This window comes from Monodelphis domestica, chromosome 3 (genome assembly GCF_027887165.1).
Source record: "Monodelphis domestica isolate mMonDom1 chromosome 3, mMonDom1.pri, whole genome shotgun sequence".
NCBI lineage: Eukaryota > Metazoa > Chordata > Mammalia > Didelphimorphia > Didelphidae > Monodelphis > Monodelphis domestica.
In genome coordinates this window covers 70,329,947-70,356,162 of record NC_077229.1, presented here as the reverse complement: position 1 = coordinate 70,356,162, position 26,216 = coordinate 70,329,947, and the positions used below count along the sequence as shown (strand labels likewise).

Genomic DNA, 26,216 nt, shown 5'->3' with positions numbered 1-26,216 from the left:
TCTTCAGCTGCTACTATGGGAGGTGTATCAAACATGTCAGGTACCAATACTGGCTCAACTCCACAGGTGACTTTAGCTTATGAAATCTTAACTAGAGACTTAGAGAAGACCTCAAACTTCCCACTGGCCATGGAAAATACAGCTAAGACTGTCCCAGCCAAGATGATGGGAAATACCTCCATGGCTTCCATGAGCCCAGATGCTCAAGTGAGTTCAGCATTGCGTCTTACCACCACCAGCAGCCCTGTGGCTCTCCCTGGACAAAGCACAGTTCCTCTTTTGTCAACCATAGCTGAAGCTGGGGCTCTCACTATCACTGGGACAGATAGCACTCCTACATGGCAAAGCACACACTCTTTTTCAACTACCATAACCTCATCTAAGGTTACTCCCATGACCAAGAACATGAGATCAGTTTCCCCCAGGACTGACTCCATGCACCTAATTTCCAGCACAAAAATCACAGATATTGTTCCCTTTTCCCCTGTGGTCACTCTTAGTCATAAGTTTCCAAGTTCAGTGGTAGAGAATAACACAGATGCCCCACTGACCACTCCTAAATCCCCAGTGGTCTCAGACACTCATCCTGGAGGCTCATTGGTCACCTCTGCTGACTCAGCTGTCCTGGGGATGACAGCTCATGGTGAGCCACATGAAATCTTAGAAAAAGGCTCAACACTTTCTGTGAACACTTTTACCACAAAGATCACAGAAAATACTGTTACAGCAAAAGTGATAGAAGGTAGCACTTTAGCTCCTCCAAGGATCAACACAGAAGCTATGAATCTAGGAGAGATTCAAAAAAGTTCTGAGGCTGTGACTCCCAGAGACACAAGTCCTTCCTCCCTGTGGCCAGCAGTGACCACAGTGAGTCCTTTTGATATTGGTTCAAGTCTGGATGATGTGACCCAGGCTGAGCTGTCTGAAATTCAAGGTCCACTAATAACTGAAGTCCCACAGAAGAGTGAGGCAGGATTCCCATTATCTTCTACTGCAACTGAGGCAACTGGAGCAATGACCATAACATCTTCCACTCTCATCTCAGGATTGGGGGAGAGCCAGTCTTCCATAGGCAGCATTTCAGGAACAGAGGCCATCAGAGACTCTCCCACCTTGTTCTCTCCTTTAGAAAGCACCAGGACACATGCCACTAGTCCTGAGTATGCATTGAGCTCTGAACAAGCACTGTCCACTGTGCCAACAGAGAAATTACTCGAAATTGTCACTAGCACACTTACTTTTGTTTCCAAAATGCCTTCTGAAGTCACTGCTTTGGCACCAAGGACAAATGCCCAAGGGTTTGAAAGTCACAGCATGTCTACCCTGGAGGCCAATGATGCCCTAGCAGTAGGCACTGGCCTTGCTGTGACCTTTAACTCTCCACTACCAAGCGTCACTGCTTCTAGCAGCATGGATGTCGATGTGGAAACTGTGTCAAGATTAGCACCCTGGACAGCCAGATCCTCATCACAAGTAGAAGCCAGGTCTCCCAATCTGATTGTCACCACAGGAGATGGATCCTCCCTGGGAACAGAACCTCACACTCTCATTCATGAATCTCTGAGCCCAGGGCCAGGCTCCTTTCCTGCCTTAAGTACCCCCAAGGCCTGGACAAGCACAGCTTCCCTTGAAACTGCTACCTCATTAGAGGACCCAGGGCCAGCTGGCCTGACTCTAGAGTCAGAGAGAAACCCACAGGCAACACCAACTCCAGCTATCACCCTGCCTCCAGCCAGCAAACAGGAAGTTTGGACAACAGCATCTCCCAGTCCTTCTGACCCAACCACAGAGGGCAGAAGTGTCAAGGCAGGGACAGCCTCTGTTTCTGATCAAGTGCCTTCCACTTCCAGCCTCTTCCCAAGTAAGCATATTTTAAATAAGCTTCCCATGGAGGGAATTGGGGTGTGGCCTTGGAGGAAATGGGGAGTGTCTGTCCAGGGAGGGTTGATTTGTGTCTTTCTAAGGAGAAGGGTCTTCCTCCCAGGTCCTTCCTCTCTTTAGCCTTCCATTGGGCCACTGTAGGGACTTTTTCTTGGCTCCATATCTGTTGAATTAGTGTCATCTCTCCAGGCTTCCTCATCTCCATGCAAAGGATAGTTTCACAATCCCTGTGCTAAAGTGATTCTCCTCTTCTTATTGATGGATTCTGATTCCACTAAATCAAACATATATGGAGATTGTCCATCAGAGAGTCAGTGCTTTGAAGGGGAAAAGTTGGTTATTTATCGTGTGGTGGAAAGTCGGAGAAGCCATGTATTTTTGGTCTTAGCAGTTAGTAGCAACAATGTACTTTCCTTTGTGAGTCCACTAATAATACTTGACTGAGCTCTGGTTTCTCCCCTCCCTTCTTCCTGTAGGAAGTGATGCTGGTGTGGTGCCAGTCACACATGCCCAAGGCCATGAAGAACCAGGAAGCACAGTAACACTGATAAGGAATCCCCTGACTCCTGTGTCTACTGTTATTCCCACAGGTAAGTAGGTACCTCCTCTCTGTCTCTGTGTTGGAAGTTTACCCTTTTTAGGGCCTTGTTTCCCAGTCTTAGAGAGGAAACATGAAATTATTTTAGAGATCAATCATCTTCAAAGTTTGAGAATAAGTCTTGAGAATGGAGTTGTAATCACAGTTTAAGACCTAGTGGATATATATCTTCACTTCTTTTCCCTCTGAAAAGTAATTGTGAGTGTAGCCTCTGAAGGAATAGCCAGTTGGGGATCAGATTTTTACTTATGCAGGCCCGAGAAACAGAGGAGCCATATTCTCTCCCTCAGTAGCTATAGCTCCATCTGAGCTTGTGTCTTTGGACACACAATATCTGTAGAAACCATGGGCACTGCAAGCCTCCCAACAGAGCCCAAAGAAATGCCATTTATTTTGTTAGAATGATCATTTCCATAAGAATAAGAATGACTCATTCCTTTTCCCTCCTCTCATCCCTAGTACCTTGCTTGGTATTTGACACATAGAGTGTCTTTTTGAAATGTCCGTTTGTTGATTACTTGGTTATGATTGATATTGTACATGCAGATTATTTGAATATGGTTTCCCATTCCAAGTGATTTTTGTAAGTCAGGAAACTTCCATATAAGCAGCTATCTAATACAGTTAAAATTCATCCTCAATGTGGATGTTGTGTGGAAGAGGTGAATGAAAGAACAAAAAAATGTATTACATGCTTAGTCCCTGCCAAGTACTATGCTAAGCACTGGAGATATAAATACAAAAACAAAGACAGCCCCTGTCTTCAAGGAATTTGTGTTTTTATGGAGGGACAACACAGCTAAAGGAGAGTCAACTTGGTCATGCATAGTACAGGGGTGGTGAGTGAGGACCTAGGGGAGTAGGTCGACATCGTACATTGAGGAAGAATGGTGGAGATGGTTTGATTATGATTCCGGATCTAGAGTTGTTCTGGGGGATAAAAGGGAATGTAATAAACATTACCTTGGATTTTATGAATAATAAATCAGGAGAGGCAGTCACTAGTTGGGACCATGGGAATCCAGCACATTCATTTAAGGGATTGAGGGTGAAATTGTGCATGAGATGGTCTCTGGCACAGGCAATAAAGGCAATAATGAGACTGTGGAGGAAATGGCTAGAGTGTAGGTTCAAGTCTCTGGCAGACCTCTTTGATTGATGAAAGAGCTTTTTAGGATGAAGCATCCATACTGAGTTTTGGAGAGGCAAGTGAGATATTGGGGATTGGCTATTATAGCTGTGAAAGAAAGAGACCTGCTGAAAAGAAATGGGTACTCCTTACACAATGACATCAACCCTCCCGACATATACCACCAAACAACTACTCTGGTCATGGGATTCTCCCCCAGGAGCAAAGTGATGCTTCAGAATGTGAATGGATCTGATATGATCAACCAAGTCCACTAGCATCCCCATGACTGGCTCCACAGTGAGAGAGTCCATTTCAGAGATTGTAAGAGAGACAGTTATCGTGGAGATCACTCCAGGAACAGTTGCCATTCAGGTCCCTCTTCTCACTGTGGCTAAGGTCATAGGTGGATTCAGCCTTGAGAGATAAACATCTTACTCTTTTGGACTCCAATAGTATAATAATCAAGATGACTAGATTTATCTCTTCAGTGCCTCCAAATGAAGCACTCAACATGAAATGAGAGCTTCAGTTTTCCCTAGTACTGTCTTTGGAGAGATTTCAGCAAGATCTGAGGCTTAGACTTCCTGAAAGAAAAGCTCTGCATCGTGGCCAGTGGTGACCATAGTGACCCCTGTCCATACTGGATCAGGTTCAAATCTGGCTTCTTTGACTCAGGATGAACTCTTTGAGACACAATGTCTTATTGATCACTAAAATTCCACAGAAGAGTGACACAGAATCCTTATTGTCTCTTACTACATCTGAGGCCTCTAGTGCAGGGGCCAGAATAGCTTCTATTCTAACCAAGGACTAGGAGAGACCCAGGCTTTCATGGGCACGATTGTGGACATAGAAGCTAGCAGGACCTAAAGTCCAAGGACACATGCCACTCATCCCAAGAGAATAGCAAGAATTAAGTACTATCCAGTTTGCTAAAAGAAATCTTTGGGAGCAGATACTCTCAGGAGCAAGAGCTCAACTGCCACTGTTTCCACAAAGCTAAACTCACTGTCTCAGCACCAGGGAAAGTAATCCAAGAGTTTTCTGAGAGCCTAAGTACATGTACCCTGAAGGTCAACACAGCTTCAGTAGTAGGGACTAGCCCTGCTATACCTTGATCTTTCCACTGTCAAAGTAGACAACTGTCACAATTTGTAATAGTAAAAATATTGAGACCATGTCAAATTCAGCTGTTTGGGTGGCCAGGCCCTCTTCATGGGCAGAAACAAACCTTCCCAGTCTAGTTGATTACACCTTGGTTGGACCCTCCCTGAATCCTTCCTCAGGCACCCAATCCCACAGTCCAGCCCATGAATCTACAAGGTCAATGCCTTCTCCTGTCCTCACTATTTCTTTCTTTTAAAAATATTACCTTTCATCTGAGAATTAATATTATGTATTGATTCCAAAGAAGAAGAGCAGTAGGGGATAGGCAATGGGGGGTTAAGTGACTTGCCCAGGGTTACATAGCTAGAAAATGTCTGGGAGGTCAGATTTGAACTCTAGACCTCCTATCTCTAAGGCTAGCTCTCAATCCACTGAGTCATCTTCTGCCCCCCTCTGCCCGTCTTCATTATTTCTATAGACTGGACAAGGATAAATACTCCTAGGACTCTCTTTCTCTCTCTGTCTCTGTCTCTGGCTCTGCCTGTCGGTCTGTCTGTCTGTCTCTCTCTCAGAGGTTTCAGCTACACATTTGGAGAGCAGCTCAGTAGAATCATCAGAGTTAGTTGTCCACTTGCCTCTAGTCAGAACATAGGTGGTCTGGACATCAGAACTTCCCATCCTAGCATTCATATCCTCAGAGGGCAACAGTGGCAGAGGGACAGCTTCTGTTTCTGTCCCTGTACCTGCTAGCTCCATTCAATTCATAAGTAAACAGAATTCTAATTAAGCCTCACATTAAGGGGAACTGAAGTGGCCTTAGAGGACATGAGTGGATGAGAGAGATGAGAATTGTATTTGGGTTAAGGATGATGATGATACTATGAGTATTTTAAGGTCTGTAGAGTGCTTTTGAAATACGGTCTCATTTTAGCTTCACAGAGAAGTAGATGTTACCCCCGTTTTCTAGGTGAGGAAACTGAGGCAGAGATAAATCAAGTGATTCTCAGTGGGTTATCCAACATAGTAGGTGTCTGAGGTTTCATTTGAATTCAGCTCTTCCTGACTACCATTCTAGAAGTCTCCACTTTGCCACAAGAATCTCCTTTCCTTGGTATTTTTTTCCTTTGGATCTCTGTTTTGGACTTCAGTGATCAGATTCCTGTTCACTACCTTGGAGTGAAATCTAGTGGTCTTTGCACTAAGCGGATTTTTTTTCCCTCTTGTTGGGGAAATGCTAGCATTTCCAATGATTCTAATAAATGTAAAAATTATGCAATGGTGAGAAAGGATCTTGGTAAGGGAAATTTCCTGCAGCTATTGTTTAGAGAAGTACACATTGGGGATTTGCAACCAGTCTGTAAAGGAGCAACATATTTTTCATAGTTCTCCAAGAGTCTCACATTACTGATTTGTGGACTCATCCCTCATTCATTCATTTTTTTAAACATTCATTTTAAAAATTTCAGTTCCAAATTCTCTCTCTCTCTTCAGCCCCTTCCCCACTAGTTGAGAAGGCAAGCAATATGATATCCATTATAAATGTGAAGTCATGAAAAACTCATTTCTGTATTAGCTATGTTGTCAAAAGCATAAAGAAACATAAATGACAAAAACTGTGCTTTAATATGTACCCAGAGTTCACTAGTTCTCTCTCCGGATGTAGATAGCATTTTTTATTATGAGCCCTTTGAAATTGTCTGGGAGAATTGTATTGATCAGAGTAGCCAAGTCTTTCAGTTCATCATCATTTCAATATTGTTCCTATCTACAAGGTTCTCTTTGTTCTACTTGCTTCACTTTTTGTATCGGTTCATTTAAGTCTTTCCAGATTTTTCCAAAACCATTCTCTTTCTTTCTCATAGCACAATAGTATTCTATCAAATCATATACCACAACTTGTTCAGTTATTCCCCAAATGAATATCTCATTCATTCTCTCTTTTTAAAAATACTTCTGTCTTGGAACCATTCAAGGCAGAAGAAGAGCAATAAGGGCTAGGCAATGGGGGTTAAGTGACTTGCCCAGGGTCACTCAGAAAGTATCTCAATACCTTATTCATTTTTATAGATGGTGAAGCTAGTATGATCACTACACACATCCCAGGCTATGAAGCCTCAAGAGGCACTGAAGCATTAAGTGGCCTCCTGGTGACATTGTCTTCTGGAAGTCCCACAGGTAAGTAGAAGACTCCTTTCTGCCCTCTCTTCAGGAGGTTCACTATTCTTGGGCCCTTGATGCCTGTTCTTTGTAGAGGATAGATGCAATTATCTTCACAGTTAGAGAAAGAAAGAGCTCAGAAGGGACTTGCACAGAACTGCCCCTCTGCTTTCTCTCAGGGTATATATTATATTCATGGAGACTCTAGAAAAACTTCTAGGGTTTTTGGGAAAGAAAACATCACCTTTATTGTTACATGTATATTCCATCAAATATCAAGATTTAACCCTTCTACTCCTTGATCCAGGGCAACAAAGGTTCTGCTCTGGTTGGCATATTCTCTCAATCTACCTGTTGGAGCTTGAGTTTTAGGATTATATTAATCAATACCTGATCACAAGGGGTAGTTAGGAGGCTCAGTGGACAGAGAGCCAGGCCTAGAGATAGGAGGTCCTGTGTTCAATTCTTTCCTCAGACACTTCCTAGCTGTGGGACCCTAGACAAGTCACTTAACCCCATTGCCTAGCTCATCACTCTTCTGTCTTGGAACTTCTAAGACAGAAAATAAGAGTTTAAAAATATTTGTCTGGTCATCTTGGTCCCATCTAAAATAAGGGTTAGATAGAGATGGTGAATTTTAGCAATCTCTTGTCTACATCAGCAGAAACTGCTAGTTTGGTATCAAGAACAGTAGGTCCTCACCCTATTTTTGTATTTGGATGTCAGGTCAGGTTGATCCTTTTAAATAATGGTTTATTCCTGTTGTAAGTAATTTTCCAGGTGACCACCCTCCCTAAAGTAGCAGTGTATCTCAGGCACTTGAAGGGTGGAGGTGCTTATGGAATGTGAATGGTCAGGTTGGGTAATATCCCCAGTACAGTTGGGATCTCTCAGAATGACTCCAAACCTCCCCATGTAAAGGTTAAATGGTTAAATTTAATGGTTGGATACAGTTTATTTACCAAAATAGAGGGGAAACAATAAAATAGCGAAAGAGGTTAGAGAAAATACCTATACTAGTATGTGGCCTCCTCCAAGATGGAAGCTAGTCTCTTAGGAAACTAGGAGGGGAGTCAGCCTTTTCACTCACCCAACCAAGTAGTCCAGGAGTCAGTCTAAGTTGGAGTGAGGATCCAAGCTGCAGTCTCCAATGAAGTTCCCTCTAGACTATTTCCAGGAGACACTCTCCAGGAGACTCAACTTCACCAGACTGCCATCCCAAGGATTTTGTGATGTTTATGGTGGTTTCCTATCCCCGCCCCTCTTCACAGGGGACAATCACAGTTTCCAAAATTGTGACATCTCTCATCCTCTGAAGGTGGCAACTCTCCTCCTAGGATTCACATGTTTCTGAGTCTGTGAACTCTTAAAAGAATTCAAAAGTTTCTGACTTGTTTGAGTTAGAAAAAGGGTGGAGCTCTCCAAGTATCTTGCTGGCTTCTCACTTGGCACTAAGTAGGGTGTGAATTCACTAAGTGGTTTGTGAGCTCCTCCACCTAGTTCAAGCTTGTGTTGATTCAATAAAAAGGTAGAAAAAGGAAAGTCAATCCTGTCTTCACAATCTAGTGTGGTACTTAAGTTAGTGTTAACCAAAGTTTTAACTCCAACTAGACAAAGAGAGTGAAGGATTCCCTTTTTCACAAGTGTAAACTCAGAATAGACAAAGAGAACCAAGAATTTCCTTCTGCAATGCCCATCTCCCCAACATACACACAGAAGCCTCAGCTCTATTGAATACATAACTTGAAGTTACCATAGGCATTGCTAACATCTCACAATCCTTGACTCCAGTAGAACCCAGAGTCAGCTTAGACTTCAGACCAGCTCATGTGGGACAACTTCCTGTACATTTTCAATAGGCACATCTATATCAAAAACAGCTTATAGGGAATGCCCCAGAAGCATCCCAAGTCCATGGCCCTCTCCAGTTGTTTTCCCATATCACTGTTTCAGCTTCAGGGGTTGAAATTAGACACTTTACCTCTGTCCTCAACTCTTGTAGCCACAGAAATCAGGCGGAACCCAGAATTGTCAGTAAGGCAAACGATCCTAAAGGACTGGGATGCTCAGACAGGAACAGAGCTGGGCTCTGGTGCCCCACCTAACTCTCCTTCCAGCATCATTCCAACGTCTACTGGAGGAGACACAGGCACTTTCTTGGTATCCGGAGCAGGACCAATAGAGGATAAAAAAATGTCCAGCACCTTCCCAGAGAGCTCAGACAACCCTCAAATCACTCACAGAGAGTACCTGCACTCCACAAGCCCTGGAGAGTTTGGGTCTGGGGAGTGGTCCATAGAGTAGCTTATTGGCATGTTTTTTTCTAAACACAATAGTAGTATTGATTTGATTAATTATTTTGCTTACACATTGGCTTCATTAAAAACTTGCCTTATTTATAAAAACACAACACAAAGTACATACCTATGTGTGTCCAGAGCATAAAGTAGAAGGGGTTGGGGAAGAGACTATATATGGCAAGATTGCCCAGGTGGCTGGCTGGAAGGAATGTGGCAAGCAAGATATAATGGGCTTAGGTAAGTTTGCCCTCACTTACTTATCAAGATAGTTTGTCCCAGGCCAGGAGATCCAAAGTTCTGTTTTTTAAATGCTTCAAGAATCAGAGGCATGATTCCTGAATTGTTAGTCCACTGGGGCAAAATGGGGCTACAGTAAGACAAATGGCAAGATAGTCTGGCTGCATGCCTAGATGGAATGTACAACATCCATTAATATTTTTGTAATCCTTACCTTCTGTCTTAGAATCGATCCTTAGTATCAGTTCCAGGGCTAAAGAGTAACAAGGGCTAAGCAGAGGGGGTTAAGTGACTCATCCAGGCTGACACAGTTAGAAATTGTCTGAGGCCAGATTTGAACTCAGGATGTTCCATCTCCAGACCTTGACACTGAGCTGCCTATCTGCCACAGATTCATCTTTATAATTTTAGAAGAGGAATATGAGAGGAAATTTAGGCATTAGATGCCTCTGCCATTTCAGGTATCTCAGTTTTACCACTAACTGCCTATGTGACCATGGATAAGATAATTAACTTTCTTGAGCCTTAGTTTCCTTAAATGTAAACTGAGGGATTTAGAATTAATGACCTCTGTTTCCCTTTAATTCCAAATCTATGATCTTGCATTCACATAGTTAGAATTATAGAATTTCAGTGTTGAAGGGACCACAGTGGCTCTCTAGTCCAATCAGTACCTGAAAAAGGACATAACCTTTATATAAACACTGCCTGAGACTTCCCATTATACACTGGGATGGTGCTAATTAGAACATTTCCCCTTATATCAAGCTCAAATCAATCCCTTTGCAGCTTCAATCCACTACTCCTGATTTTGCCCTCTTCAGATGATCTAAAAGAGGGCAACCAGGTTTCTTCTCCATTACTTTCTTCCATGAAGCATGCTGGCTAAGCTATACATACAGTAGTATATTTTAGGACCTATTTTTCTCTTGCTTGAAGTTTTTGTGCTTTCACTTTGGTTGTAGGCCTACTTTGGACTGTCCATATGACTATCTACCATTCCTCCTTGAGCCAGTCTGGGACAACACTCCAGGTTTCAGATATCAGTTAGCTTTTTTTTTTCCTCCAGAGAATAACAGAATTAAAGAATTTTAGAATTTGAAAGGACCTTGGTGACTATCTAGTTCAGCTGAAATGCCAAAAGAAATCTCCATGACACAATACCAGAGCTTAAACTGTACAGTGACCATCAAAATAGTCTGACACTGGCTAAGAGATAGAAGGCTAGATCAGTGGAATAGACTAGGGGTAAATAAATTCAGTAATCTTGTGGTCAATAAAGCCACAGATCCGAGCTTTTGAGATAAGAATACACTACTTGACAGAAACTGCTGGAAAACTGGAAAACATTATGGCAAAATTAGGTTTAGATCAATATCTCACATGCTATATCAAGATATATTAAAAATGAATATGTGACTTAAACATAAAGAGTGATAAATAAGTAACTTAGGTGAACATGGACTAGTATACCTGTTAGATCTATGGAAAAGGAAAGAATGTAAGACCAAGTAAGAGATAGAAAACATTACAAGATGTAAAATAAATAATTTTAATCATATTAAATTAACACATTTTTTTTGTACAAACAAAACCAATGCAACCAAAATTAGAGGGGAAGCAACTAACTGGGAAAAATTTTTTTATGACAAAATTCTCTGACAAAGGTCTAATTTCTCAAATATACAAAGAACTAGGTCAAATTTATAAGAAATCAAATCATTTCCTAATTGAGAAATGGTCAAGGGATATGAACAGGCAGTTTTCAGATGAAGAAATCAAAACTATCAATAATCATATGAAAAAATGTTCTAAATCCCTCCTGATTAGAGAAATGGAAATCCAAACAATTCTGAGGTGTACCATCTTACACCTAGCAGAGTGGCCAATATGATAGTATAGGAAAATAATAAGTGTTGGAGGGGATGTGGCAAAATTGGAACACTAATATATTGCTGGTGGAGATATGAACTGATCCAATCATTCTGGAAGGCAATTTGGAATTATGCCCAAGGGGCTTTAAAAGAATGCATGTCCTTTGATCCAGCAATACCACCACTGATATTGTATCCCAAAGAGCTAAAAAAATGTGAAAGGTTCTGTTTGTACAAAAATATTTATATCTGTGTGTTGTGCGTGGTGCTAAACATTTGGAAAATGGGGGATGTCCATTGATTGGGGAATGGCTGAACAAATTGTTGTATATGATGGTGATGGAATGCTACTGTGCTATAAGGAATGATGAACTGCTTGTTTTATATAAGAACTAGAAAGGCCTACATGAACTGATAAGGAGTCAAATAAGCAGAACCAGGAAAACATTATACCTAGTAACTGAAACATTGTGGGATGATGAAATAAAATTGACTTTGCTACTAAAAGCAATGCAATGATCCCAGAACAACTCTGAGGGACTTATGAAAAAGAATGCTAGAGAAAGAACTGTGGGAGTAGAAATCCAGAAGAAAACATATGATTTCTCAGTTGTTTGCATGGGCATATGTTTTGGGGTTTTGACTTTAAAAGATTATTACAAGGATTTGGAGTAATATGGAAATAGGATTTGAGTGATAATATATGTGTATATCTCAGTGGAATTGCTTATCAACTCTGGAAGGGGCAAAGAAAGAGGGAAGGGAGATAACAAGTATCCATGGGAAAAATTTTTTAAAAATCTCCATGACAACATATCTGTCAAGAGATTCTACTTGAAGACTGTTAGTAAGAGGCAACTTCATCCAATTGTTTGTTCAATCATTTTTCAGTTGTTTCTTACTCTTCATTCTTCATGATCTCATTTGGGATTTTGTGGGTAAGGATGCTGGGGTGGCTTGCCATTTTCATCTCCAGCTCATTTTACAGGATAGGAAACTGAGGCAAGCAGGGTTAAGTATCTTGCCCAGGGTTACACAGCTAATATATACCTGAGGCCACATTTGAACTCACAAAGATGTGCATTTCTAATTCCAGGCTAGGTAGTTTATCTGCTGTACCACTGAGTTGTTCACTCTAATTGTTTGGAAGTTGTTTCTGACACTAGGCCTAAATATTCCTCTTTGTGATTTTTATCTGCTCCTGGTCCTAGCATGGTTTTTGTTTTTGTCATGAGTCCTTTGGTGTTTTCTTGGGTCATAACATCACTGAGAATAGCTAAATAATTCATAGCTGATCATTGTAAAATATTGTTACTGTGTACAATATTCTGATTCTGCTCACTTCACTTTGCATCAATTCATGTAAGTCTTTTCAGTTTTTTCTGAAATTATCTTGCTCACCATCTCTTATAGCACAATAGTACTCAATCACTATTATATGCTTCAACGTGAACAGTTATTCCCCAGTTGATGGTCATCCTCTCAATTTCCAATTCTTTGCCATTACAAACAGTTTCTATAAATATTTTTGAACATATAGGTTCTTTTCCTTTTCTGTTTGTCTTTTTTTGGATATAAAACTAGTAGTGGCATTGCTAAGTCAAAATGTATGCATGGTTTTAGAACCCTTTGGGAATAGTTACAAATTGTTGGATCATTTCATTGCTCTACCAGCAGCTTTTAGTGTATTTATTTTTCCCTCACCCCTTCCAGCATTTATTATTTTTGATTGGTATGAGGTAGTACCTCAGAGATGTCTTAATTTGCTTGTCTGTACTCAATAAGGATTCAGAGAATTTTTTCATATGACCATAGATAACTTTAAGATTTTTCTTTTGAAAATTTACTGTTCATATTCTAGGGAATATCTCTTTTTAAAATAAATTTGTTAATTTATAAAATGTATAAATTTATAATATGCGTTATATATTATACATAAAATTTATACATATTTCTACCACTTCCATCCCTCTTCACCCAGTGCATCCCTTCATTTATCATCCCTTCATTTATTTTGGAGATCATTCCAATCTCATAGACTCACACCCATGCCCATGCCCTCTGATACATAAACTGCTGTTAACTGCCATAATAATGATAAAATTCTTAGGAGTTAGCCATTTCATATTTCCATATTGGAATATAAACAATTTAAGTTCATTGAATCCCTTATGATTACTCTTTCATGCTTATTTTTTATGCTTCTCTTGAGTCTTCTGTTTGAAATGCCAAACTTTCTATGCAACTCTGGTCTCTAAATGAGGAATGTTTGAAACTCCTCTTTTTCATTAAATATCCATTTCTCTCCCCAAAGATTGCAGTTTTTCTAGGTAGTTCATTCTAGGTTGTAAAACCTAGCTCCTTTGCCTCTCAGAATATCATATTCCAAACTGTTCACTCTTTTAACTTGGAAGCCACTATGCCTTATATGATCCTGAGTATGGCTCCATGATATTGGACTTGTTTCTTGTGTTTTCTCTTTGACCATAATATTCCTGAGAGTTTCCATTTTAAAATCTCTTTCAGGAGGTGATCAGTGAATTCTTTCAATTCCTTAGATATAACAAGGCATTTTTCCTTGATAATTTCTTGAAAGATTATGCTCCTGCTCTTTGATCATGGCTTTCAGGTAATCTAATAATTCTTCAATCATCATCTTCTCAATCTATTTTCCAGGTCAGTTGTTTTTCCAAAGAGATATTTCATATTTTTTCTACCTTTTCATACTTTTGCCATTGTTTTACTGTTTCTTGATGTCTCAAGAAGTCATTAGCTTCCAGTTGGCCAATTCTGATTTTGAAGGAATCATTTCCTTCAGTGAAAATTTGTACCTCTTTATCCATTTGTCAAATTCAGTTTTTTAATGTTATTTTCTTTAGTGAATTTTTGTCCCTCTTATGCTTTGTCAGTCCTTCTTACTAAGGTGTTCTCCAGGAAATTTTTAGGCTTCTTTTACATTTGGCCAATTTTGTTTTAAGATATTTTCTTTGATATTTTTTGCTCCTCTTTTGTCAAGCTGTTAATTCTCTTTTTACAGATTTCTTCTCCAGCTTTCCCTTTACAAATCTTATCTCTTTCTTTAACTCTCCAGAAATTCAGAAATTAGGTTTGGGTTCACTAAGTAGCAATTTTCTTTAGGTTTTCTTCAAGGTTTTGACATTGTTGTCTTTTTCTGAGTTTATTCTTGGTTTTCCTGGCCAATATAGTAGCTTTTCATTATCAAGATTTTTGTTGTTCGCTGATTTTTCCAGCCCATTTCTTGATTTTGAACTTTATATAAAATTGATCTTTTCTCACTGGAGGGAGGAAAGTCATGGTCTCAAGCTGCAGGATTCTTCATGCTGTTCTTTTCAGAGCTAGTTCTAGAGGTCTGTAACTTTTTAGTGCTTCCGAGGTGATGTGATCCTGTGACAGGTATGGTCACTGCTTTCCTAGTCTGCACTCTGGGCTTTACCCAGGAAGGGCTCCCGTTTCCCTTCAGCTGCAAGAACTAGCCCTCTTCTTTGCTTTGAAACTATGACCACAGCCCCAGATCCCTTGTGAAGGACTACTAGTACTCTTTCCCACCAAGGAACTATGACTGAGAACTGTATATTGGCAATATAATTGCCAGTCAGTGCTATCCATAACCACTGCCATCAAGGGGTCTCCTGTAAGCTCTTTCTGACCAGCTGTCAGACCCTTTAACTGACAGCTGCCACTGTCTGTCTGTTACAAATAGATCTGCCTCACTCCCACCAAGTCACAGGTTTCTCCTAGTAACTTCTCAAGTTTTCTTAGGGAAGAAACATCTTACTTTGACGCTTTGTTGACTCTGCCACTCTAAAATTTGAGTGGAGGTATTATTTTAAATTCTTTGGAGGGGAATACCAGGAGACTTCAGCTGGGTAGCTGCTGCCAATCCACTGTCTTGGAGCCTATTCACATAATTCTTTCGTGTGATGTGTGGATTCCCAAATATTTTATAATTCTATAGTTATTTTGAATGGGTTTTCTTTTCCTATCTCTTACTGCTTGATTTTGTTAGTAATACACAAAAATTGATGGTTGTGTTTTTTAAATATCCTATTACTTAGCTAAAGATATTAACTATTTAACTTAATTCTTAGTTGACTCTCTAGGGTTCTTGATGCAGGCCATCATATCTATAAATACTGATAATTTTGTTTCTCCCTTATACTTATTTCTTCAATTTCTTTTTTTGTTACTGTAGCTTGCAAGCATTTGTAGAATTATTTCTAACATTAATGGTGGCAATAGATGTCCTTATTTTACCCCTAATTTCATTGGACAGACCGTAAAAATTTCTCCAGTATATATATATATATATATATATATATATATATATATATATATATTGATGACTCTTGGTCTTAGCTAAATACTATTAACCATATCAAGGAAATATCTATTCATCCTTATGATTTTAAATATTCTTTAACAAATACAATTTTCTGGCCAAGTGTTCACTGCATATATTATTATAAGATTTTCATTATTTTTGTTATTAACATGGTGCATTATATTTATAGCTTACCAGATACCGAACTAAACTCTTATTCTTGGAATAAATACAGTCCAATGACAGTGCATAATCTTTTAAACATATAACTGTAATTATTTTGCTAATGTTTTATTCAATATTTTTCCGTCAGTATTCATTAAGGATAGGGTGGTCATTAATTTTCTTTGCTTTGTCTTTCCCTGGTGTAGGTATCAAGACTATGGGATTGTAATGGTTTTAATACAATTACTTATTTTTATAATAGTTTACATGATATTGAGATTGATTTTTCTTTGAATGTTTGTTAGAATTTGCTTATAATTTTATCTCTAGAAACAACATAAAATTGTTGCAAAAAAAGCAGGAATGACTTCACAGAGGAGATGGCATTAAAACTGAGATTTTAACAAAATAGGTTGAACTTAATCATTTTATAGTAGAGGGTAGAAATGAGTCATTCTATAAATAGAAAATAGTGTAAGCAAAGACAGAGATGGGAAAATTCTGAATAGGCATGAGGTTTGAAGAGAAATTCAATTGGCAGAGAGTATATGGAAGAGAATTATATGAGATAAGGTAGGTTAGACCCAGACTTTCTGAAGTTTAGCACAATGTCTTGATAAATGTGAATTAAACTGAATTCAATTACATAGGGCCTTGAATACTAAATTCCTTTGTATTTATTTTGTATACAATTTGTATTTAACTTCATTGAGCCTTGAAAAAATTAGGATTTTGAAGGATTCTTTTCTGCCCCATGAAAATTTAACAACTTTATAACTGTTTAACCCCTTCCAATTTCCTGTTGCTTGAGAAAAGGGAGGGAAAAAGGAATATGTTGGTGATTAAATGAGGAATAAGTAGGTGGGACTTATTATTTCTCATAATTGGAGTATTCTTGAAGAAGAATATACAAATATGGAGGAAAGAGTTGGGGGAGCAGGAATCACTTGGACCTCATTATCTGAATGGACAAAGGAGGGTTGAATACATAATCCCATACATACCTTCTTTTGCACCCCCTGCACAGAATTGTTCACTTGCATTCAACTCAGCAGGGAAATGGGGGGAGATAGACAAAAGAGATAGACAGACTTCAAAATGATAGAAGAGGAGGGTCTAATTGAGGAGGGAAGTCACAAGCAAAACAAAACTTCTTGGGGGCAGCTGGGTGGCTCATTGGATTGAGAGCCAGGCTTAGAGATGGGAGGTCCTACTGGCCTCAGACACTTCCCAGCTGTGTGACCCTGGGCAAGTCACTTGACCCCCATTGCCTAGCCCTGACCACTCTTCTGCCTTGGAACCAATACACAGTATTGACTCCAAGACGGAAGGTAAGGGTTTAAAATGACAACAATAACAACAACAAAACAAAACTTCTTCCTTAGAAGGATATATCAATTAAGAGTAAATTGGACTGATTCCTCCCTCATTCCTGAAGTGTAGGAGGCAAGTATGGATTTTTTCATTGTGAGGCTAATGGAAAATAGACAATAGTTCTAAACATGCTGTAACTCCATTATCCACCCTTCTGATCACAGGGCCCAGTGCAGAAAGCAAGGGCAGGATAATGACCACAGCTGGAGAGCCAGAGACCATAATGACTACAACTTCCAGCCCTGCAGTAAGAACACACTCTGTTCTGGCAACAACAGCCTCAACCACTGCCTCTGATATTGACTTGGAAAAAATCACTGTGCCTGCTTCCTCTGCCTTGCCAGAGACCATGGTAGCACCAGCTGCCTGGTCTGGAGTGGCGACCAGCCCATCTGAAACTACGCTCATTGCCGAAATCTCTACCCCACCTGGGGCTGGGACAGGAGGAGGGAGCCCCATAGGTGTCCCTTCACACCCTGCTACTCCCGACACCATAGCATCGACCACAGCCTTCCCCTGGACCAATGTGCTCCCAGCAGGGTCTACAAGCACTTCAGCCACAAGTCTTTCCAGTGTCAGTAGAGAAGATCCAAAGCCAATGACCTCTCTGGACACATCTGCTTCAGAGACCACAGCCATGGCTACTGCAAGGGAAGGGCCGGCCCTGACTGAGTCCACAGCCACGATGGATATCAGCAGAGGAGCTGAGGCTGTGGTTCTGTCCACAAGTGATTTGCCCACCAGCTCAGCTGCCCCTCTCATTCCCACAGATAAAGTATCCACCCAGACCACCATGACCACTATTGCAGACACTGGTAAGAACAGTTCCTTCATTATCTTCCCTGCTGGAACACAGGGTTGTATTTTAGTGAAATACAGGCAGGAAACAGTCACCACAGTTATGGTGTCTGAGTCTGACATGTCCAAGGAGGAGGTCAACCTTGTCCTTTTTCCCTTAATGACTCATGAAGGGTGTGTGATGCAGTAGTAAGAGCAGGCATTCATGTCAGAGGACCTGGGTTCAAATCTTAGATCTGATATTTTCTACCCATATGGGGAACATTGATCAGGAAAGACAGATAATAAGGATGGAGCTTTTAAGGGATGGAGAAGATAAGCCTTTGTTTGGAATTGTGACTACACACCCATTTGGCAGTTGTGGACAAAACACCTCCTGGTACTTTGTAGATAGGATTGAGAACATGCCCAGGGCTAGAGTTATCAACTCATTCATACCTGCCCTGGGCAGATGAATAATAGCTAACATTTAGCATGCCTAGTATACAGCTAACACATATAAGTCCTACAAGATTAGTAGGGTAGTACTAAGGGAGACCCATTTGGAGGTCCTACCAAGAAGACTCAGAAGGTGTTCAAGCCAGGATTCAAGTTGTAGGTCTTCTGACTTTTGTCTAAAATTCTTTCTACTAGACTACAGTGAACACTCTTTAAGCAGACATGGTGTGGGAAGAGGAAGTTCTATGCCAGTGGAATGGTGGACTCAATAATGGGCCCAGAGTTGCAAAACAGTAGATGGCTAGACGACCCAAGCTTTCATGATAAGTCTGCCCAGTGCAAGACTGAGGGGCTGACCATGCAAAAATGAACAGCTCCCCCCGGAGGCAGGATGGATTTTCCTCCCCCTCTGACCAGATGATTCAGTGGCTGATCTGAACAGATCATGTGACAACCACATCACCTCTATATCCCATAGACTGTACCCTTCCCTGTAGTATTCCTGTATGCATGTGGTCAAGAGTTTTCATTCATAGTTTGCTGTGGTTTTTCTGTCTGTTCCCCCATTTTTTTAGCACCATCTCTGACTCCATCACCTTCCTCTAGCACTACAGGTAGGAACTCCTCTGTGCCTCTGATGCCTTTCTATGCCCAGCCTTGAGAATAGGAATTGCAGAATGTGGAGTGAGTTTCCCAATGCTATGAACTTTCATATAATTAGTTGGAAGGAACCTTAGAAGTGTCTGGGATTACGTATAGCCTCTCATTTAATAGATGTGGAAACTGAGGTCCAGAGACTTAAAACATTTGTGTTAGGATGATTGGATAGGACTAGAAGGGACCCTCAAAGGCCCCCTAGCTAAACTCCTTCATTTTGCATTTGGGAAAACTGAGGCCCAGAGAAATTAAGTAAGACTTAGCCCCAGGTAACAAAAGTAGCAAGCATCAGAGGTGAGATTTGAACCCAGGCCCTCTGATCCCAGAGTCATTGTTCTTTCTATTCTATTATGCTGTACTTCAAGGGCAAAAAGAGAATTCATCCCCAGAGCTTCACATTGAATGGCTAAGGCTCTTTCCACTTCAGAGTGGGTTCCTTTTGTGAACTCTCCAAGGGCAGAGAATTCATTTTAAAATTTTTCTTTACATTCACTATTTAGGAAATGGCTGGGCACTAATAAACCCTAAATCAATGATGATTAATTGTTTTGATCTAATAGGTACATTGGTGGGGTCCAGTTTACTAGGAAAATTTGTCTTCAAATCCTATCTCTTATACCTATAAACTGCTTGCCAATGGTAAAGGGAAGGGGAAGGGAATAAGCACTTATATAGTACCTACTATGTACCAGGCACCAAGATCCTCATACTAATAATAGGAGTTTGGTGCTATATTTAGCTCCATTTTGCAGAAGGGGAAACAGAGGCAAGCAAAGGGCTAAGTGACTTGCCCAGGATCACACAGCTAATAAGGTCTTAGGTTAGATTTCAATTCAAGTTTTCCTGACTCCAGGCACAGCACGCTGTCCATTGTGCTACCTAGTTACTTCTATGGCCAAAGCCACCAAAGTCAGAGGACCTGGTGTCAGGGTAGATAAGGGTGAGGAATGGAGATAGACCAAAGGACTCCACTCTTGAGCACCCTGGCAGGAGGCTTCCTCAGGTCTCAATCTCTTTGTGGAGTCTTCATCCAGCAGTCCACCAGCACAGCCTCCTCCAAAGCCAAGGCAGGAATCTCAGCCACTCACCCAGCAAGCCAATGCAGGATCCAGGGGAAGAGTCCTCCTTCAGCCCAGCTCACTGACATGGAGAGAATGACTGAATCCTTGGCCTGGCCTTTTTAAGGCAGTTTTCTCAATCCTACTTCCTGTTGCTCCCCCATTTCTCAGAAAATAACTGCAGCCTCCCAATTTGCCTTGCACTGTCTGGGGTGAGAGGCAGTGGCCTTTGGAGGTACCACTCTAGCAAGTGACTTGTGAACTCTTGTACTTTTTAGGGGTGCTTTGAGTTCCTGATTGATTGAGTTAAAGTTTGCTGATTGATTTCATTAAAATAGACAGATAATTCTATCTTCACACTTGCATTTGGCTTATACTCTGAGTACCAAATCCAGGCATTTACCTCTAAATCTGGTCCTTTTTTGAGGCATTGTTCTCCATCCAGGAATGCCTGTTGGCCCCTCGTTATGCATTGGTTCCTACATAGTAGTTCTGTGATTCCTGAGACCTGGTCCTATAATGCTCTGGCCTCTGAGTTTCCAAGCACTCCCATAGCCAGGAGAACCCAGAACTGGTCAGAGGCCAGAATTGGATAAGTGGCTGTCTCAGATATCATTGTCCCTACATGGCTCCTGGCAGTCAGTCTGGTGGACAAGGTCAAATTTGGAACTCTCGATGTGGGGGGAGATGAGGATGAGGGGACAAGAGCCTCTAGATGGTCTTAGGTCAGGAATGGAGTCAAATCATCAAGCCATTTTCTGTACAAAAAACTTGAGGGAAGGAAAGTGACTCATGTAACATAAAATCTCTGAAGGATCCCTTTTATTCAGCTCTGACTGAATTTCCTCTCTTATTTATTTGTTGCTGATCAAGAAGAGTTCAGGTATCTATTTCTAATAGAAAACTACCTATGTTATTAGAGAAGCAGTATATCATTCAGCACTGCTGAGAGATCAGGCCACATATGGTCAGCATGTTGCTTAATAGCCTGATATTATATTATAAGTAGCCTTTTATCTTGAAAAAATTTTAAACTTTAATTTAAAAAATGATTTTATTCAAATATATTTTATTTTCTCAACTACATGTAATTAAATTTTCAATATACATTTTCTGAAATTATAAGGTACAAATTGTCTTCCTCCTTCCCTTCTGTCACCCCTCTTGGAGAGATGGTAAGCAATTTGAACTGGATTATATATATATATATATATATATATATATATATATATATATATCCCTCCATATCATTCATTGTTGTAAGACAATACTCATATAAATCCAAAACCATAAAATAAAACCATACATAAACGAACGTGAATGCTTTGATCTGCATCTGACTTCTCCATTTCTTTCTCTGGAGGTGGATAGCATTCTTTGTCATAAATCCTTCAGAATTGTCCAAGATTATTTCACTTCTGAGTGTAGTTAAGTCTTTCATAGTCGATTATCTTAGAATATTGCTGTTGCTGCGTACAGTATTCTCCTGTTCTGCTCATTTCACTCTGCATCAGTTCATATAGTTTTTTTCCAGCTTTTTCTGAAATTGTCCTTATAATTTCTTGTAGAACAATAATATTTCATCAACCAGCATATATTACAGTTCAGCCATTCCCCAACTGATGGACATCCCCTCAATTTCCAATTTTTTGCCACCACACAAAGAACTTCTATAAATATTTTTTTGTACGAGTAGGTCCTTTCTGCTTTTTTGATTATCTCTTTGGGATACAGACTCAATAGAAGTATTATAGGAACAATTTTATAGCTCTTTGGGCATTGTCCCAAATTGCCTTCCAGAATGGTTGGATCAGTTCCCAACTCCACCAATAATGCATGAATGTCCCAATTTTGCCATATACTCTCCAAAATTTATCACTTTCCTTCATTGTCACATTGGCCAATATGATAGTTGTTAGGTGGTACCTTGAAATTATTTTAATTTTCATTTCTCTAATCAAGAGTGATTTAGAACATTTTTCCATACAATTATTGATAGCTTTGATTTCTTCATCTGAAAATTGCTTTTTGTATTCTTTCATCACTTGTAAAATTGGAGAATAACTTGTTTTTAAATTTTTCCCTCAGTTTGTTGTTCCCTTCTAATCTGGGCTACACTGGTTTTGTTTGTACTAAAGTTTTTTATTTCAAATCAAAATGATTCATTTTATATCTTATAATACTCTCTCTCTCTCATGTTTGGTCATAAATTCTTCCCTTCTCCATAGATCTGGCAGGTAAACTATTCTATGTTCCCACAATTTAGTTTTGGTATCAGCCATTATATCTAAACCGTATACCCATTTTGACCTTGTGGGTGTGAGATACTGGTCAATACCTAGTTTCTGCCATTAACTTTAATTTTAAAAAATAATTTATTTTTAGTTACTTGCAGAAACTTGTTTTCTGATATTTTAGCATTCAGACTTTCTCTCTCTTTCCTTTCCCCCCACTTCCCCAGGCACTGTTTTTATATAATACATATTTCCATATTGCTCATGCTATGACAGAAGAAACTCATCACATAAACAATAAAAAACTCTTGAAGGAAATATAGATGGCCTGCTTTGATCTGCAGACTCTAAAAGTTTCCTTTTTTTGGCTGTGGGATAGCATTTTTCATCATGGGCTCCTGATGCCTTTTAGAAAGAGTGGCCCTTATATGTTTTCCCCAAACTCTTCATTGACTGTCTGACAGTCCCTATTTCCTTGTTCCATTTCAACTGATGAGGTGCTCACTCTGTATTAGACACTGATCTGGGAAAGAGGATTAGGTTGGGGTACCTAGGAAGCATGGTGGTTAAAAGTTAGGATCAATAAAAGATGGTCCAGCACCCATTTAATCTTCTCAGTAGCTGGGTGGAAGGTGGATGGGAAGGGGTGGTGAGCATGGAAGCTGGCAGATCAGTTAGGTTGTAACAAGAATCCAGGCAACAGTAGGTGTTGGTTGTTGGATTAGAGTGGTAGCCACATAAAGTGGGGAGAAGGGGACTGATGAGAGAGATGATATGAGTATAGAATCACTGAGTCTTGGCAAGCAATTGAAGGGGAGGAGTGAGAGAATGGGAAGAGTTAAGGATGGTGGACAAAGTTTGTGTCCAGGACACTGAAAGGATAGTGGTGTTTATTTTGTTAAGGTGTGTGCTCAGAGATGAGATGAGGATTTTTTTTTTTATCCTTTTCTTATAGCAACTGGGAGACCAAGGCTGGAACTTTTTACTATGAATTTCACCATAACCAATCTGCTGTACACAGAAGATATGGGGCAGCCAGGCTCAGAGAAATTCACGTCCACAGAGAGAGTCCTCCAGCGCCTAGTGAGTCTCCCTGTATCTAGCCTGACGGTGCTTTTCTCAGTCCACAGGGCTGGGGATCCTGCTCTGTTCTATGCATTTATTTACTCATCCCTTTCCCTCTTCTGTATTCCAGCTCAGAGGCGTGTTCAAGAACAGTAGCCTGGCTTCTAGCTATTCCGGGTGTAAGCTGACCTCACTGAGGTGAGAGCCCTGGGAAAGACTGGACCACACATGTCTAGAGCTCCTGCTTGTCTCCACTGGGGCTGGCTTGGGTCTTCCCTTTTGTTTGCTTCCTCCTCATCTCCCAAGCTGGAAGGAATCCAGCCATTCTTATGACTGGCTATCTTGGAAGGGAAAGGGAAGGGAATGAGCATCTACTATGTGCTAGGTATTGTACCAAGCACTTTACAAACACGATCTCATTTGATCCTGACAACACTGTGGAACAGATGCTCTTGTCATCAGAGGAACATGCTGTTATCACCCTCTTTGACAGGTGAAGGAAATGAGTCAAACAGAACTTAAGTGACTGGCCCAAGGTCACACAGTTGTAAATGTCTGAGACCAGATTTGGACCTGGGTCTTCTTGAATCCAGGCCTGGTGCTCTATCCACTACACTATCAGCTCCTTGAGGAGTACTAGATCCTCCTGCTTTCCCTTAAATCACAGGATATGATTATTCGAGGAGAACCTAGAGCCCAGCAAGGCCAACCCCTTACACACCTTTCTTTTACAGATGAAAGGTATATAATAGAGCTGGACAGGACCTCCAGTTCAACTCCTTCATTTTAAGGAGAAGGAAACTGAGGCCCCAAAGTTGTGACAGAAACAAAAATCAAAGAATTGATATTAGAAATTCAAACTCATTTCCTTTTCTAGGATGGTAAAGTGGGGAAAGGCCTTGAGTTGGAGTTGGGAGATTTAGGTTTGAATCCCACCCTAATAGTAATTATTAACTCTATTGGGCAGGTCATTTACCTCTCTGAGCTTGTTTCCTCATCTATAAAAATGGGGACAATAATATTTTTTCCCTAATATGTGAAATTAGTGTTTTCATGCTACCACCACACCAGTCGTACATATTGGGTGACTGTGGTAAGGCCCAAATAAATTAATAAGGCATTTCTGCAAGGCATCCCAAAAATCTTAGCTAAGCTATTAAAGCATTTGGGAGACCACATAAAATGCTTTAAAATTTGCAAAGCCTGCACATGTGATCTCATTTGATCCTAAACAGCCACTCTGTAAGCCAGATGCTTATGTTATCCCTGTTTTAAAGATGGGGCTACTAGAAATTAGGTGTTCAAGGGCCTTACAGCTAATGAATCTGAGTGAGATGGATTTGAACCCAGATCTCTCAATTCCATGTCCAACTCGTTGCCCACTAAACCATGCTAGAAGAAGAACCTCAGTATTCCTAGCCATGCCATCCACTGTGCTGTTTCCTTTGTGAACTTTAAAGTATTATAGAAACATTGGCTAATATTTTCTGCTTCCCCATCCTGTTTGGTCCTGCTCTAGGATAACAATTCCTTTTTCTTTAAGCCTGTTCCAAAACTAGGTTGAAGCATTGCAATACAGATTCTCCCAAGAAAACTGCATAAGTTCATACACAGAACACACTCACTCACAGCTATGGAAAAGCTAAGGAAAGAGTTTACTGGAAGCACTGATAACCCATTCTTGGGGTAACTAACTCGACCTTGTCTAAAGCATCCTTCCCAGGAGTTTTCAGGCTCCCTATCAATGTCTTCCCCTAGGCCTGTGAAGGATGGGGAAGCCACTGGAGTGGATGTTGTGTGTGTCCATCGTGAAGTCCCCACCAGCCCTGTCCTGGACCGAGTGAAGGTTTACTGGGAGCTGAGCAACCACACCTATGGCATCACCAGGCTGGGCCCCTACACCCTGGACAGGGACAGCCTCTTCCTCAATGGTGAGCAGCCTCATTTTGGACATGCATTTCCTTTTCCCTGGCTCCTTTCCTTCTCAAGAAATGGTCTATCTGCCACATTCACACTTTCCCTGATGTAGAAATTCATAACCTGGTTTCCATGAACTCATTTAAAAATATCTTCTGTCTTAGAAGCAATATCAAGTATCTGTTTTAAGGCAGAAGAGTTTCAAGGGCTAGGCAATTACAGTTAAGTGATTTGCTTAAAGTCATACAGCTGGGAGGTATCTGAGGCCTAATTTGAACCCAAGACCTTCCACCTCCAATCCTATCTTTCTATTCACTGTGTCCCATACATGCCCCTTCATGAACTTGTTTAAAAACAATTTGATGACTTTTATATAGAATTGGTTACTTTTTAAAAAAATCATTTTCATTTTATACATTTGAGATGTGATTCTTAAAAGGGATCCATAGATGTTACCAGACTTTCCAAGGAGTATATGACACAAAAAGATTAAGAACCCTTACCCCTCTACAGACCCAATTTGATTTCTGTAGTTTCTCCTCTTCATGTTAGTTCAATGACTTGAAATGTGGGAAGGGACTAAGCTAGAATAGAGTGACCATTAAGTCAGACCTAGTGCTGACTCTAGGCAGTTTACCACTAGTGATACCCCAGTGCTCCCCAAACTTCTCATCAATTGCTTCTCTTCCTCTTCCCCCCACCTCTTTTTCTCTCCACAGGTTATAATAATAAACAGACTTCCACTGCAAGTAGTAAGTATTCAGTTTTTGATTTATCCTTAAGGAAACTGATCACCCATTTCACCTTGGACTTTGGGAGGAGGGAAAAAGGATAATGGAGTGAAAGTAGGATCAAGGAAGAAAGTTCCTTCCTTCTCCCTGT

The 26,216-nt window shown here is 40.5% G+C and overlaps 1 protein-coding gene across 1 annotated transcript in view; it reads left to right on the top strand.

Moving 5' to 3' along the window:
• LOC103092531 (mucin-16-like) overlaps window positions 1-26,216 on the top strand; it is a 178,052-nt gene that overhangs the window by 48,796 nt on the left and 103,040 nt on the right. The window contains exons 16-23 of the mRNA XM_056820976.1: window positions 2,358-2,471; window positions 6,786-6,893; window positions 17,332-17,982; window positions 18,979-19,017; window positions 23,308-23,435; window positions 23,548-23,615; window positions 25,176-25,348; window positions 26,054-26,086. Of these exons, the coding sequence (XP_056676954.1) occupies window positions 2,358-2,471; window positions 6,786-6,893; window positions 17,332-17,982; window positions 18,979-19,017; window positions 23,308-23,435; window positions 23,548-23,615; window positions 25,176-25,348; window positions 26,054-26,086 (1,314 nt within the window). The remainder of the gene's footprint in view (window positions 1-2,357; window positions 2,472-6,785; window positions 6,894-17,331; window positions 17,983-18,978; window positions 19,018-23,307; window positions 23,436-23,547; window positions 23,616-25,175; window positions 25,349-26,053; window positions 26,087-26,216) is intronic.